The sequence below is a fragment of the Vanellus vanellus genome, assembly GCF_965231255.1.
Source record: "Vanellus vanellus genome assembly, chromosome: 12".
NCBI lineage: Eukaryota > Metazoa > Chordata > Aves > Charadriiformes > Charadriidae > Vanellus > Vanellus vanellus.
Window position 1 is genome coordinate 21,846,411 of NC_138917.1, and position 15,792 is coordinate 21,862,202.

At 53.8% G+C, this 15,792-nt stretch overlaps 1 protein-coding gene across 1 annotated transcript in view; it reads right to left on the reverse strand.

Moving 5' to 3' along the window:
* The window catches only part of HYDIN (HYDIN axonemal central pair apparatus protein), a 161,422-nt gene that overhangs the window by 47,063 nt on the left and 98,567 nt on the right, over nt 1-15,792 (reverse strand). Inside the window, exons 23-30 of the mRNA XM_082489568.1 lie at nt 9,522-9,714; nt 7,487-7,621; nt 6,538-6,747; nt 5,504-5,641; nt 4,277-4,454; nt 3,630-3,760; nt 2,771-2,904; nt 701-844 (exon numbers count right to left, since the gene is read on the reverse strand). Of these exons, the coding sequence (XP_082345694.1) occupies nt 701-844; nt 2,771-2,904; nt 3,630-3,760; nt 4,277-4,454; nt 5,504-5,641; nt 6,538-6,747; nt 7,487-7,621; nt 9,522-9,714 (1,263 nt within the window). The remainder of the gene's footprint in view (nt 1-700; nt 845-2,770; nt 2,905-3,629; nt 3,761-4,276; nt 4,455-5,503; nt 5,642-6,537; nt 6,748-7,486; nt 7,622-9,521; nt 9,715-15,792) is intronic.

Here is a 15,792-nt window from a genome sequence, read left to right on the forward strand (position 1 = left end):
AGCACTTTCAAACCAGAACAGGCCCGTCTGGTTGCAGCACAAGCCCACAGAGCACACAAAACCTCAGATGATGCTCGTGGTTGCCAAGAGCAGAAGATGCTGAGAGGTGACCAAGGTGACCAGCTCATCGAGCCCCTGCAATGAAGCGTTAGGGCAGTCATAGAATCGCTGAGGTTGGAAGGGACCTTTAAGATCATCAAGTCCAACCATTAACCGAACCTGACAAAACCACTTCTAAACCATGTCCCCAAGTACTACGTCTACCCTTTTTTTAAACACCTCCAGGGATGGCAAATCCACCCCCTCCCTGGGCAGCCTCTTCCAATGTTTGATAACCCTTTCAGTGAAAAATTTTTTTTCCTAATATCCAATCTAAACCTCATCTGACATAACTTGAACCCATTTCCTCTCATCCTATCACTGGTCACCAGGGAGAAGCGGTCAGCCCCCACCTCTCTACACCCTCCTTTCAGGTAGCTGTAGAGAGCGAGAAGGTCTCCCCTTGGCCTCCTCTTCTTCACTCCCAAAGAGGCAGGCCAGGTCTCTGGGCAGTGCTGCTCAGGAGAACTTAGGTTCTAAAGCAGAGGGCAGGGGGCAGGAAAAAGCTATACAAACAAGCGCTCAAAAGATCTCCCTGTGTCAAGTGGCTTCAGCTAATCTGCCAGAGCTCCTTCAAGGCCATGCAAAGTCTCTCTGGCACTGGTTACCTGTGTCACGCAGGACCCGTCCAGCAGCGCGGAAGGACACGGGGAACTGGCCGGTGTTGGTGATCTTCACGATGTGTGTGTGGACGTTACCGAGAATGACGTAGCCAAAGTCCAGGAGGTACTCGGGCAGCTCAGCTCTGAAAGGAGGAGTACGGACAGTCCTTAAACCTGGCTACGTTTCCAAGGGGATGGAAGACGCAAACAAAGCGGCTATTTCTGTATTCACTGCTGTAAAAACTCAACTCAAGCCCATGAAAGCCAAGGCCTGACCACCTGGTAATGACTTCGGTAAGTCACAGGGAGCGTAGCTCCTAGGTTTTATCAGCTACCAATGGGACCTGGTTTAATCAGTTGAAAATTAGTTTAAAATGGATACTGGTCACAGCTCCTCTGCTACAAAAAGCCATCGTAGATAAAGAAGTCCACTGGACCTCTGCTGGTCTCAATGAAACTGCTCAGCCTGGTGTACAGCCCAAGCCTGAAATTGCTTCAGGACATTGTAATTAGATTTGTCTGCACAGGAAATCTTCACCGCTCTGTAACCAGATCTGTCCCCAAAGCAGCACCGATAAATGTGGTAATCAACACCTATAAGGTTCACCGGAAGGTCTTTTTCCAGAGCAATCCCACTCAAGAAAACACACAAAAGATCTATTTTGCAGAGCATCTTCTTCCTGAACTGGAGCCTACCATGCCCGTGCCTCCTCATGAAGGAGCAAAGGGAAGGACCATGTTAATGAGGTAAGCCCTGCAGTCCCACCAGCGTCCAAGCCACATGATTTAGGGTTTGTCAACCTGTGCGAATTTCTGCCCTTTTTTGCTTAGTGTGGCCTGCTAGTTGGAAGACAGACACCAGCTTTGAGTTGCCTCTTTCAGAGCTGGTGAGCAGAGATGGTTTCTGTGCTGTCTGGAAGGTCTTCATGGTCAGCATGGGACCCCCTCAGCTCTAAGAATGCAGCATCTGTGGGGAGCTGAGCATTCCCAAAGCTCAGGGTGGCACTGTGGAAGTGAGGACGCTCAGCTGCTCACAGGGAGCACGTCAAAGGTATCAGGATCACAGAATCATCAAGGTTGGAAGAGACTAAGAACATTGAATCCAACCATCAACCCAACACTGCCAAACCCACCACTAACCCATGTCCCTCAGCACCACGTCTGCCCCTCTGTTAAATCCCTCCTGGGACAGCGACTCCACCACTGCTCCGGGCAGCCTCTTCCAATGTTTGATAACCCTTTCAGTGAAGCAATTTTTCCCTAATATCCAATCTAAACCTCCTCTGGTGCAACTTGAGGCCGTTTCTTCTTGTCCTATCACCCGTTCCTTGGGACCAGAGACGGACCCCCCCCTCGCTACCCCCTCCTTTCAGGGAGCTGTAGAGAGCGACAAGGTCTCCCCTCAGCCTCCTTTTCCCCAGGCTGAACACCCCCAGGTCCCTCAGCCGCTCCTCAGACGTGTGCTCCAGACCCCTCACCAGCTCTGTTGCCCTTCTCTGGACACGCTCCAACACCTCAGTGTCTTTCTTGTCGTGAGGGGCCCAAAACTGAACACAGCACTGGAGGTGGGGCCTCACCAGTGCCGAGCACAGGGGGACGGTCACTGCCCCAGTCCTGCTGGCCACACTATGGCTGATATGGGCCAGGATGCTGCTGGCCTTCTTGGCACACTGCTGGCTCATATTCAGCTGGCTGGTGACCAACACTGCCATGTCCTTCTCCGCTGGGCAGCTTTCCAGCCACTCTGCCCCAAACCCGTAATGCTGTGTGGGGTTGGTGTGACCCAAGTGCAGGACCTGGCACTTGGCCTTGTTGAACCTCACATCATTGGCCTCGGCCCATCAATCCATCCTGTCCAGATCCCTCTGCAGAGCCTTCCTACCCTCCAGCAGATCAACACTCCCACCCAACGTGGTGCCATCTGCAAACTTACTGAGAGTGCAAGACCCTTCAGACCCTTTCTGCAGTCCCCAGCTCTGCAGACACGAGGCGCTCTCGGGGAGCAGGAGAGCACCGCTGGGTGTTACCCATGGGGCACCTAGAGACAGGGTAGGAGAGTCCCCACTAACTTGAGAAGCCTCTGACGAGCACGCTGGTCAAAGGCAGTGTCCTCTGGGGGACCAGAGGTGAGAGCTTTCTGCTGCTCCAGGGCGTGTTCCTCTATCAGCATCTGCTCCATCTGCATCTGCAGCCGAGTGTCCAACTGAGGAAAGGAAGGACTGGTCAGCAAAGGTCCTTGTCAAAGCACAGGGCTTGCCTCTGAAAGATGATCCCACCCCGGTCTTGTTGAGAAGGGTGACGGGGTCCTCCTGTCTCGCTGCTCAGTGTCTGTGACACCTCCTGCTCTCTTAGCCAGGACCGTATCTCGAGGGAAGCCAACTCCAGCATCTTCGCCAGCCCAGTCGCTGTTATAAAAGCTGAGCTGGCCAGACAAACAGCCGGACAAAGCCAAGAACCTTCCAGAGCTCCAAATATTTGGCTGTCTCCAGCCAGTGCCAAAGCAGCTGGGCAAAAAGCTCTCTTGAAAAGGCAACCACAATAAAGCTGGTGCCTCTTGGAGAGGAACGCTGACAGCGCAGTCCCCGGGCACAGCCAGGCTGCTGCTATTAAGGTAAACCTGGCAGGGCTTGGGCTGTGAACAACAAAGACCCCAGCAATGACCTCCATCACCTTCAAAGTACCATAAATTCTATCACTTGAGCATGGCCTTCAGGATCTCTCCCTGGTGGAGCCAGGAAGCTCATGTGTCTATGAGAGGGACAACTACCAGAGGTGGGCAACGCTGAGCTGATGCACGGCCATGGCCAGGTGTGGGCAGGGAGGTCCCAAGCGCCAGCAGGGACCTGGGAAGGCTGCTGTGGGGCGCAGGGGACAAAATGACAGAGGAGGAGGGTAGCATGTGCCAAACGAGGCAGCAGCTGTTCTCACCACGGTGCCCGAGTCGTCCGTGGGTGGCTCTGTGGCCGCAGCCTCCGCCAGAACAGCTGCTTCATCTCTCTGGTTGTCTTTTTCCATCTTTTCTTTCACCTCCTTGAGCACCTTCTCATATTTTTCAATTCCTGACGGAAGAAAACATCCACAAATAGAAGCGTGGGCACAGCGCCATTCCCGTTGGAGCTGGGAAGCCCCGCTCCACCGACGCTGGCCTCTCCCAGAAACACACTCCTCAAGCAACGTCTGGAAAGCGGATGCTGCTTTTCCTCTATGAAACCTGATGTTCTCTCCCACCCATCTTCCTCCTCATACAGGAGCATCTCATTCCCTGCCATGTGATGCAACTCCAACCCTGCCAAAATCCCTGCCAGACTGTATTACAGCTTTCCCGAGAGTTTCTGTCTAGCCATCATCTTCCCAGGACTCCAACAGATATGTTGGCAAGCTCTGCAGGATGGTTCTTCAGGCCAAGCCCATATGGGCTTCTGGAGACTCAGGAAGCCACCAGGGGGGCCAAGCATTGGTCTGAGAGCCCCAAAACCTCCCAGCTTGGTGGAGGTGGGCGTGAGCTGCCCCGTGGGCATATGCCATGGGGGAAAACCCAAAGGTCCTTCCCTGGGGAGCAATCAGGCAGTGCTCACCTTTGATGTTCCTGGGCAGGTCCAAGCAGATCCTGGGGAAGATCCCCTCTCCTTTCAGGGAAATTTTTTCTGGCTCCAGGTGACCCACTTGGATCTGAAAAGTCTTGCAGAAGACTCCAGGCACTCCTGGCAGGTAATAGACTTTCAGCACTTGCTGCTCGCCAGGTCCGATGTAACCCTGCAGGGTGTGGGAGAAGAGGGAGGGAATGCACCGAAGAGTGGATGGTGGATAACAGATGATAGACACGCTGAGAAAAGGTGGCAGGTTCTCATCTATATATTCTCATACAGAAGAAAATATCAGACAACATCGCCTTCTAGCTTCCCAGTACCCAAAAGCTGAAGTCTCCCACACCAGGATGCAGCGTGTCCTTCAGAGGGCTTGCAGGGATGCGTTCCCCCGGGACAGACCTACAGACTGCCCTTTGCTTGGCACGAGCACAGCTCGAGAATTTCGCAGTGAAGAATTTCTTCACTGAAAGGGTCATCAGGCACTGGAACACGCTACCCGGGGCAGTGGTGGAGTCCCCATCCCTGGAGGTATTGAAGGGTCATGTAGATATAGAGCTCAGGGACGTGGTTTAGTGGTGGGCTTGGCAGCGTTAGGTTGATGATTGGACTAGGTGATCTTACAGGTCTTTTCCAAGCTAGGAGATTCTGTGATGGTGCAATGCTGCAAACTCTTCTCCTTCCCATCCCAGCCCCTCTCCTCCCTGGTCCCCTCAATGCCCAACAAAACTGCCACAAGAGCAGCAGCAAAGCTGGAGGAGCGAGGGACCGGCGCAGGGGGCTGTTCGAATTTCTGGCAAAGGAGCTTTGCGCTCAGTATTTAAGCCTCACCTCGTTAGCGCTGGCAAGGGACGGGCAGGGACATGGAATAAATCCTGTCTGATCACACAACCTGCGTAAGGTGACCCTCGGGAGAGGCTGCACCGTCCGGCTCCAGTGCCGGCACACCCAGAGGGCTCGGCAACTGGGGGGCAGGGAGCCCCCTGAGCACTCCTGCCTCCCGCCGGCGGATGCTGTGTGACAGCAGAGCCACACACCCGCGAAGGTCATTAAGGGAGTCTATTAGGACTGCACTCATTTGACCTTCTCTGCCCCCCTTACAGCCCCGTCTCTCCCCGCTGCATTTGTTTTTTGGTTTTTCCCCATTTTTTTCCCCCCCATAATCCCCCCTCCTGGGCAGCCTGACACAGGGTCGGGGTTAACCGCACACGAACTCACCGTGCTGGGCATGACCAGGGGCACGCTGGGCAGAGGGCTGGCTGCAGTGGTCGCGCTGGGGCTTAGCACCAGGTAGGTGAATCCCACCTTCCCGCTGTTCTGCAGGGCCACCTCTGCTTCGGCCACTTCGTGAAACAGCTGAAGAGAGGACAGAGGAGCGGGGAAGTTACAGATAAGGGTCTGCTGCCGGGAAGCTCCGTCCTCTTTCGTTGGGCTGAAGGCAAAACGAACGCAACGCAGGGACGGCAGAGGAGATAGGGGCACTCGACTCTTCTGGGTTAACCTGGGGAACCCACAGCCACAGGGTCCCTCTTAGCCTTACACGGGAACAGATATTTATGGCAGCAGGCAGAGGTGTGACAACAGCCATGTAAAGATCAGGAATAAATAATCCAGGGGATACGAGTCCTCTGGGCTTTGAGGTGTCATCTAACATCTGGCTGAAACAAAGGAGGAGGCATCGAGGCGCTCCAAGAAAGGCACCCGCATGCAAGTATCAGCAAGCAAAACACAAGCAAAAAGGGAGAAAAACAGTGCAATGTTTCCAGCTGTTGGCTGTGGATGCATCTGTGGGGTTTTTAAACTGAAGAGAAGTAAAGCGGGAATTATTCTGGGGCATTCCCTCCAGCTACAGTGACTGGAAGCCCAATTTAACTTCCTCCCTGGTTTCCTTTATTGGTTAACCAAGAGCGTTAAAAAGAGAACATCTCTTTAGACCTCAGGCTCTAGAAGCGGATCAGAGGATGGATGTCTCAGGGACACGTCCCTCCGGAGACCACCGCTAGGATCCTGCCTGCCCCAGGAGGCAGCACTGGTTACTTTGAAGAGGAGGAACTGCCAACTTTGTTGGGGGTGGTGGTGATGGCCATCAAAACCCAACTTGGATGCAGGACGTATCACTCAAAGGTTGTACTTCCAAGCCACAGAGGCAACCAAGGAGCTGGGAAGGGGAGAGAGCCCTAGACCGAGGTGGGCAGCAACCCTCCGGTGATAGTTTCAAGACAAGGACCTCTGCCAAGAGAAACGTGCGGTACCTGCAGCCCGCAGTTGATCTCCGTGGTGTCTACGAGGTAGTTGATGAGCGAAGCTTCACCGCTGAGCGCAATCTTGTAGGTCGGGCCTCCCTCCACCTGGCACAGGGCCATGACGTGGGCGACGATGTTTGTGTGGCCAAAGAAGGTGAAGGTGACCCGCTGGCTCTCGCCTGGCTGCAGCACACCGTAGAGCGGCAGGATGTCGAAAACCTGGAGGAAGGAGAGGAGAGACTGAGATGCAGAGCATCAAAATCGATGCAGAAGAGCAGCCATGGCTCACAGGAAAGGACAGACATGGCAGGAGAGGCCTCTTCCTCAAACACAGGCAAAAAAATCATGCTAATCTCATCCTGCATCCATTCCGCTTACCAGTGGAGGGACCATGGGGAAAAATCTTCTCCCATCCTCACTAATTAACACACTAATTAATGGACTACATTAAAGCAATACGCGTGGTCTCCTGGCAGCAAGAAATTCTCTCCTCTGCAGATCTTGCCTTTAAAAAAACCAAAAAAAACCAACAACCACCACCTTTCACTGCCTTCAGAAAAACACGTGCCTTGGAGGTGGGAGCCCTTGGAGCCAAGGGGGAGGACTCCAGCCCAGCTCATCCGACTCCCGACGCTCTTCTCCTCTCTCCTCGATTTGCATGCTGCTCTCTCTCAAGAAGCTACAGCAAAATCTACTGCCGAAATTTCCTACCGACCACCTGATTAGTAATAAGGTGGGTGATGCCCTCCATGGGTGCTGCACAGGTAATGTTCTCGGTCAGCCCTATGTGTCCTGCACGGCCACTCTGATGACCGGTTACTTCAGCAGCGCTGCGCGATGTGCTCGGAGGGGTGCGAGGCCACTTTGTGAGCAGCACCGAGGGCCACCAGCGGGAGCGCGGGGCCACATAACTGCCTGCCACGCTGGAAATGCAAAAGTAAGACTGATTCCCACTTACCTCCTCCACTCCCAAGGCGATGGGCTCTGTCTCTGTGAACGGCATCAATTCCTTGATCTTCACCAGGCTCTGCGTGTCCGCATCACCTTCCAGCTCCGCAGCACCTCCCAGCTCCGCAGCAGTAGATGGTCGCGGCTGGAAAACAAGCACCATGGGCTGCATAAGCAGCTGGTTGGTCTGGGTGAGACCGCTCCGCCGCAGGCTCCACCACTTCAGCAAACCAGGAGCAGCTGAGATAGGACCCAGGAGCAAATCAAGTATGGGTATGTCCATGCCATCAGTTGAGCATGGGTCCGAGCCCACCCACAGATGAGACATGGGCTCCATCTGCACTTCCTATGCACAAGCTTGCACGAGGATGCCGGGTGCGCCCAGCACTTCATCCTGGCAGAGACCTCAAGGGCATTTTGCGCCCTCATGCCAGCCCAGCTTCACTTGCTCCTGCCTAAGCAACACGCTGAGAATCCCATGCCTGGACGGGTTAGGTCCTCCACGACAAAACTAGGAACAGCGCTGCAAGGGAGGAGTATCAAAGTGAGGAAAATAAGGACTTAGAAAGTGCTTGGCACAACTATCCAATTTCAGATGGTGCTTGGGTTTCATCTCGTGCAGTCCTCAGTGCTGGAGAGCTGAGGATCTCTGCCGGGGCGTTCTCTCCAACGGCACCTTCCTGAAGAAGGTAGCTGAGATGGTTTTCTGTCTCACGGCAGCTGACACCCGGTGTTTAACCTCAGAGGTGCCATCTTTCAGAAGGAACCTCGCTCCTGGGCTTCTGACCCCTATTTATAAACAAGGCTTTGGGATTGCTCTTGAAGTTTAAGAGTAACAGCTTCTTCACGGAGGTGAAGAAGTGCTTTGTGCTGTGGCCTTGACTCCAACAAGAATATTCATAGGACACCTTCACGCCTGATCAGAGGTTACACCTCCCCAGGAGATAAAGCACTGGGGAGGGCAGAGCCTTCTCCTGTTTTGATGCTCTTTCTACCGTGTCCACATTTGCAAACCTAGCGAAGCTTTGCCAAGCACGTATTCCCAAATACGGAGCCTGTGCTCTCCCACTTCCCCGGGGAGGTTACATGGATGTTGCCTCAATGCAGTGACACAAGCAGAAGATGAAACCGCAATCCAGATGTATCCTTTGAAACAATTTTGGATCCCACTTAGCCACGTCCGCTTGTATTACCCTAGTTTATTTGTGCATACGTGACGACAAAGCAAGAAATAAAGACGATTTCGTGCTTCTATCCAAAAAGAACATCTATTCTATCTCTTCAGCCACGCTAGTCTTTATATCTACAGGGTATCATTTCTCCCAACTCAGAAAAAATAGGCGGTTATGACATTAAAACTGCCGATATTTGGATGCGAACAGGTGCAACCCCTCTCCTTGAGCTTAATGCCAATGCTGGCGCTTTCAGAACCTCTCGTGCTCTCTTACATCCTTTTTTATTGCCCCAGGGGCAGCCCCTGTCCCACACGATGCAGAACAAGGTGCCGGCTCCCTCTAGTACCGAGGTCAAGCTCCAAAGCAGCGAGGTACACCAGGAAGGTCAGCAGATCAAAGGTTGTTTTCAAAGCCAGGAGGAAGAGGGGGTGACTTTGTCTGCAAAGCCTTGTTTTATAAAAATATATGTGGCCGTCACTGCAACACCAGGGAAAGGCAGAGGCGTGAAAACGGGTGGCTTCAGCCGGGGTTGGGAAGGTGGTATATGGAGATCCGTGCTCAGTACAGCTTGATGCAGGAAGGAAACTGGAAGCTTTCACATCATGATGCAGATAAACACCTCATTTAATGTGGGGAAAAAAAAAATAAAATGAAAAAACCCAAACCACACAAACCTAAACAAACAATACCCAACCCAACGTAGGTCAGGAGAATCTGAGTAGGCTTCTCCAAGCTAAACTATCCTAATTCTCCCTCCCCAGGAGCCCTGTGTCCAGCCGCTGTCAGCAAAAGGGCAAGTGGGCACGAGCACGGCTTTTCGGGGCAAGCTGGAGGAGGCAATGTGAGCGGTCGGCGTACGAGAAAATCTACCTTTGCCTCCAGGGAGTCATCGGCATCTGCTGGCTCTTGGGCAGGATCTCCTGCTGCTGACAGGGGTTCGGCCGGCTCCTCCACGCCCCCGTCCCTGGAACTGCTCTCTGCAGACACCGAGCGCTCCGACCGGGCTCCCTCCTCCTTCGGTGGTTGGGGTTTGATGAAAAATTTAGACGTTGGAGGGCTGAACCTGGAAAATAACGTAACTTTGGTCACGGCCCTGCAGTGGGATGGTGAGGGTTGGAAGGGCCCTCTGGAGCTCATCTAGTCCAACCCCCTTTAGTCTCCAGACTAAAGAGACCCAATTCCCTCAGCGTACCGCTGCGCAGTAGGAAAGGAAAAGACAAACGGTGCGAAAAGGTGAGGCTGAGATGCAAAAAGGAGATGCTGAGATGCAAAGGGGGCAGAGGCGAAGAGTGATAACCCAGTACAGGCCCACCAGTGCCCTCCTGAAAGCCTCACCTCCCCCCCCCCACCTCCACTGCTGACCGTGTCTTCCCCACCCCGAGGCCCAAAGTGAGAAATTTTGCAGCTCTACTAGATATTTATCCCAAATATTTCCCCGCAGATGTAGGTCAGGGGATGCTGACAAGCAGGCAGCGATGCTGGTGGCTTTCTCTAAGTGCCACCAGGCAGGAGCAGGGTTGGAGCCCACAGCCTGCTGTCCCCTGACGCCCCACCGCGAGCCCAGGGACACCCACGGAGCCCACCGTGGGACATCCTCGCCCACACCAAGCAACGGTTAAAGACATGTGGAACAATTCCAGGCAGAGACTCGCAATTAAACAACCCACTGATCCCCGAGGAGCGCCAAAGCAGCGGCGATTAGTACTTTGGGGAAGGAAGCTTTAGTCGTTTTTAATCGATATCGAGGAGGAGATGCAGCTCCCTGCTGTGCCGCAGGTATTCCCTGGTCGGAAAACAACGGCTCTGACGGCACCTTGGGCTATAAAAGGGCAGCAGCTCTGCTGGAACAAGGTTGTAACCCACGTGGCACTTCCCGACGGCGCGATTACCTTCCCCAGCAGTTCCTAAAGGCAAACTCTTTGAGGACCAATTTTGGCAAACCACTCAGCAAAGCAGTTTAACCGCTCGTTTCACGAACGGAGCCGAGTTTATAGTTTGACCAACATCTGCCAGTGAAAAGTATAGGGTTTAACATTTTTCCATCATTCCCAGGTGACTCCGATGACCTTCCCTGTTTGCAATCACAGCGGGTGCTCACGGTAACTCCACTCGTATTTCTAATCCCGCGTGGAGGGACACGCTCCAGCCATGCCTGCCTGTCACCGTGCCTATTTAGAAGTGTTCCTCCACAGGCAAACACGGCAGATTTTTTTTTTTTTTTTTTTACAGCAACCCGGATGCATCATTCCCAGTTGGGAATTCGGTGCCTTTAATGCTGTGCTCCCAAATGAATACGCGCCTTTAGCTTTGTAGTTTATTATCTAAGGTTGGTTTTCATTTCTGGACTAGAGGCTCTGCTCTTCATAACCCCCAAGAGATCCCACCTAACTCGTTCTTCCCACAACCACACGCAAGAACGAGGCTTGGCCCAGCTGAGCTCCACCACAGCTCCCCCTCCACATGCTGCTGGGACACCACGGGGGACCCCGTGCAAGACCTCGGCGCTGCAGAAGAACAAACCAGGACTGGAGGGGATGAAGGCATCCAAATGCCCCCGTGGAGCGTTGCCCATCTCCAGTCCCATCTACGCAAGCTTCGCCATCTACGCAAGTGCCTCAGCAAAGGCACCTTAATACGTGTCGGCGTGCACTGATGGGCGACCAAACTGCTCAACACCCTCTAGTAGCCGCTAACTCAGGCATTTGCGTAACGATGAAATAAATTCAGCTCAGCTGCGACGACGGTGCCTCCGGGCAGCCTGCAGCTGGATGGTACCTGTCCCTGGTGACAAGGGACATGCCTGCAGCGTAGGGGTACAAACATTCAGGGCCAGGAGCACCTCGAAGCCCTCCAGCTATGCACCAGTCCATGCACCAGTTCCACACACAGAATCATAGAATCATCAAGGTTGGAAGGGAATTGTCTAGGTTGGATGAGACCTTTAAGATCATCAAGTCCAACCATCAACCCAACACTGCCAAACCCACCACTAACCCATGTCCCTCAGCACCACGTCTGCCCCTCTGTTAAATCCCTCCAGGGATGGCGACTCCACCACTGCCCTGGGCAGCTTCTTCCACTGCTTAACAACCCTTTCGGTGAAGAAATTTTCCCCAATATCCAATCTAAACCTCCCCTGGTGCAACTTGAGGCCATTTCCTCTTGTCCCATCGCCTGTTCTTGGGAGAAGAGACCAACCCCCCCTCGCTACCCCCTCCTTTCAGGGAGCTGTAGAGAGCGAGAAGGTCTCCCCCCAGCCTCCTTTTCCCCAGGCTGAACACCCCCAGGTCCCTCAGCGACTCCTCACCAGCCGTGTGCTCCAGACCCCTCACCACCTCCGTTGCCCTTCTCTGGACGCGCTCTGACACTTCAGTGTCTTTCTTGTCGTGAGGGGCCCAAAACTGAACACAGCACTGGAGGTGGTGCCTCACCGGTGCCGAGCACAGGGGGACAGTCACTGCCCCAGTCCTGCTGGCCACACTATGGCTGATACGGGCCAGGATGCTGTTGGCCTTCTTGGCCACCCAGGCACACTGGCATGAGCCTGGCCATCCCCACGGTAGCTGTGCCAAACCTGCTAGCTGCGATCCATCCTAGCGAGGAAACGAAAGCGCAGCACTCCGAGCTGCTCCTGATAAATACTGCGGGTTAATAACAACTCTCGAAGGAGAGGTAAACCCCCGAGATGGAAAAATCCATAATCATTTATTAAATTACCTTTAGTTTTATAGAATGGTTGGAGGCAACTTCGCGGGACGGCGGTGCCTAGACAACAACAATATTTTTCACTCTAAAGTAGAAGCCCCCTAGGAGCCGGCGCTGGGAGATGATGTGATTAGCAAGTCCTGCTGCGGAGAAGCACAGAGCACAGCGAGGGACTTTTTCCAGTGGGGGGGAAAAAGTCAAAACGAATAACAAGAAGCATGACGTGAAAAGGAAGGGAGCAAGGAACCCAAGGTGCCCACGAAAGCTGACCCCTGGGACAAGAAACCTCCCTGGCGCTGAAGGAAAGAGGGTTGTCTTAGAAAAGGAGATGGAAGGGGAAGACAACACGATGTTCAGCATCAGCCCAGGCTTCAGGCAGCTCTTTCTCTGCTGGGAATTAGGACTTTCTGAGCGTCCTCCAGCACCTTCAGGCCAAGGTTGTGTAGGCGGGGAGGAAGGCAAGGAGCAGAAGGCAGTTCCTCCACCTGCAGAGAGGACCCATCCCAAACCGCAGGGGCCGAAGGGCTCTGGCTGTGCCTCCACCAGCACCGTGGAGCTGGGACAAGGAGCCTCCCAGCAGAAACAGGTCAGCCTGGTGCCGGAGGGGCCGAAAGCGAAGTGTTAACCCCCTCTGGGTCTGTCTCACCCAATACAGTCTCCCCTCAGATGGGACAAAATGCACCCAGGAATTAACAGCAGCATGGGTGGGCTGACACCAGGGAGAGAGGAGTCCAGGACAACCTTGTGTCACCCACTGTCCCCAACCTCCGAGATATTAGGAAAAAAATATAAATAGTATCTCAGCCTGTCTGCTGGTTTCTGAGCCTGCCAGGGACACAGCTTCACGCCGCTTCCCACACCCGCCTCCCAAAATAGAGGAGCAAAAAATCACACCGCTTCTGCGAACCACATGCCAAGATTCACGCGGGGTGGCGTGACCCCCTCCAGCTCAGGCTGCGCGAGAGCCCAAGGTCCCCACAGTCACCCCAAAACGGTAACGGGGATGCCCGAGGTCCCTGCAGCCCCCGCCAGCACCAGTGACGCGTGCCAGAAGCCACCACCCCCTTCCCATTAAATGCAAGAGTTTTACCAGTGCTGAGACTGGTTCCCCAGTACATGGCACCCACAGGCGGGTGAAAACAAACCTCCCAACAAAGCGCGAGCTCTTTTCGGGTTGGCCCAGGGTTGAGCACCGGAGACCTCACGCCCATGAAGCATCTCGACAGCCTCACAGGGCCCCGCGATGCCCTTTTGCTTCTCCTTCAGGCCATCAGATGCACATTAAAAAGGCACTTCGGAGCAAGCCGCAGACAGCTCAAGGGTGTTTGCAACTGAAAGCAAAATAATATAGTACAGGAGTAACCCAAAAACCTTCCCAGTGCACTGTGCGGGAACGCTGGGCTTGAGCTGGGCCACCTGGCCAGCAGCTGAGGAAGGCGGTGGCCATGGTTTGCCCTCATCCATAGCGACTATTAAACTGCATTTGGTCCAAACGGCCCCGAAGTCTATTTCTTTGCCAGAATAAATTCTTCTGCTGTTCTAAGGTTTGTGTATTTACTGACCACACCCCACACCCCCCCACTGAAATTCAGCCCAGGCGGTGGAGAGACAGAGAAGAGAAGCGACATCGCTGCAGTGAGATCTGACACCTCCAACTTCTGTCCTGCGCACGCTGGAAAAAGATTAAACTGGATTCGGCGTTCATCTGAACGCAGCGAGTGGTCCTGGGGAGCGGCCACTTACTTATTCGAGTCAAAACCCCACCAGTTTTGAGATATGAGGGAGAATTTTGATATCTTGTTCGAAAGTAGAAATTGTGTAGGAGTGGCTGCGGGGATGTTACTACTGAAAAGAAGTGAAGACAAGTTATAGCCCTGGAAGTCTCCACTGATTTTACCGGAGTTATTCTGACTTGCACTGATTTTACAGACAGCAAACCATCACCCATTAGGGTCCTCTCCTTCCTCACGCTTTGCACATCTGCCAGGCGATTTATAAGCATCAGGTGAGGCGGTAGGAGGCTCCTGATTCTCTATCAGACAGAAAAATGCTTCTCAATCAGACTCCGGCCAAAGGTCCCTCCGAAAAAATCAGGAGCTCCACCGATAAATACAATTTGCAGTCTTTGTTCAAAATTAAACAAGCCCCGACAGCTGTAATTTGGAGGTGCCGTTTAAAGCGATCAGCATCAATCACAATCTTACCAGCGACTTGAAAAATTGGCTCTGCAAACAGATGACTGTATTGACTCCCACAACTGATAGCAAAGGAGGAGAGATGTGCTCCAGCCGCCTTTGGGGCAAGGATCTGGACAGTCGCCGCTTTAAGATGTCTTCATGGGGGCAAGCCCGAGAGCTTGGCAAAGCACAAAGGGTATGGCTGCAAGGGTTAAAAACCAGGAGAAAGCAGGAGGGGAGGCAGAGAACTGGTGGAGCATGACCAGCTGAGAGTAGCAGGCTGGTCCTGGGTGCCTCAGACAGGCGAGCAGAAGGCTCCCAGCCGTGGAAAGAGAGGTATTCTTCATCTATCCTCTCCTTTGGGTAAAGGCTGGAGGAGACCAAAGCTGGATCCCAACAAGCTTGTGAAAGGGGTGAACAGGACACAGCTTGAGATGGTAGGGACCAGGCTGGGTGGGCTCGGGCAGGCCAGCTTCACCCTACAAGAAGCCAAAAAACAGCTCAAGTTTGAGCTGAGACATCCCAAGAGTTGAGGACCAGCATGTACACAGGCTCTTCTGCCCACCAGTGAGCACTGCTGTCCCTCCATGGTGCCAAGAGCAGAGCGAGCAAGAGGAGGGAGACGAAATGACGGAGCGCATCCTGAAGTCCTCACCTAGAAGGAAACGTCCTTGCTCGTCTCGACCGCTTCTGCTGAATCCCAGAAGGTGTCTCCACCGGCCCGCGCTGATGCAGGCTGCCCGGCACCTCCCGGGCAGGCAGCGATGCCACAGCCCAGCGCGACTCTGCAGCGGGTCACCACGCAGGGAAGGCAGAAGAAGGCAAAGCAGCAGTGATAAACGCAAAAGAAAAAAAAAAAAACACCACCAAACTAAAAAAAGCCTCAGTTTTATACACTTCCTTGGGTCGCATCCCAAAATAGACAGACAATGATGCTCCACCCTGCTGAGCACACCAGCAGCGCCATCCATCCCCTGTCCGGAAGGAGCAGGGCTTGTCACAGCAGCAGAAATCACAGATTTAAGGCTGCGTGTGGTTTTTTCCCCCCCCCCGATTTATAGGGTCGGTGTAAGCGGCTGGTTAACATCGCTGCCGAGTTATTATTAAAGGTCTCTCACGTAGTCCAACATAATCCCCCCTTGCTTGACCGAGAGCAAGGCAGACATCCTCCTGGGAACGTGCTCACAGCCCAACAGCCCCACGGAGCTCCTGGGGACGGGGCGAGGGACCGCCAGACGGGATTGGCCTGGTCCAGGCGA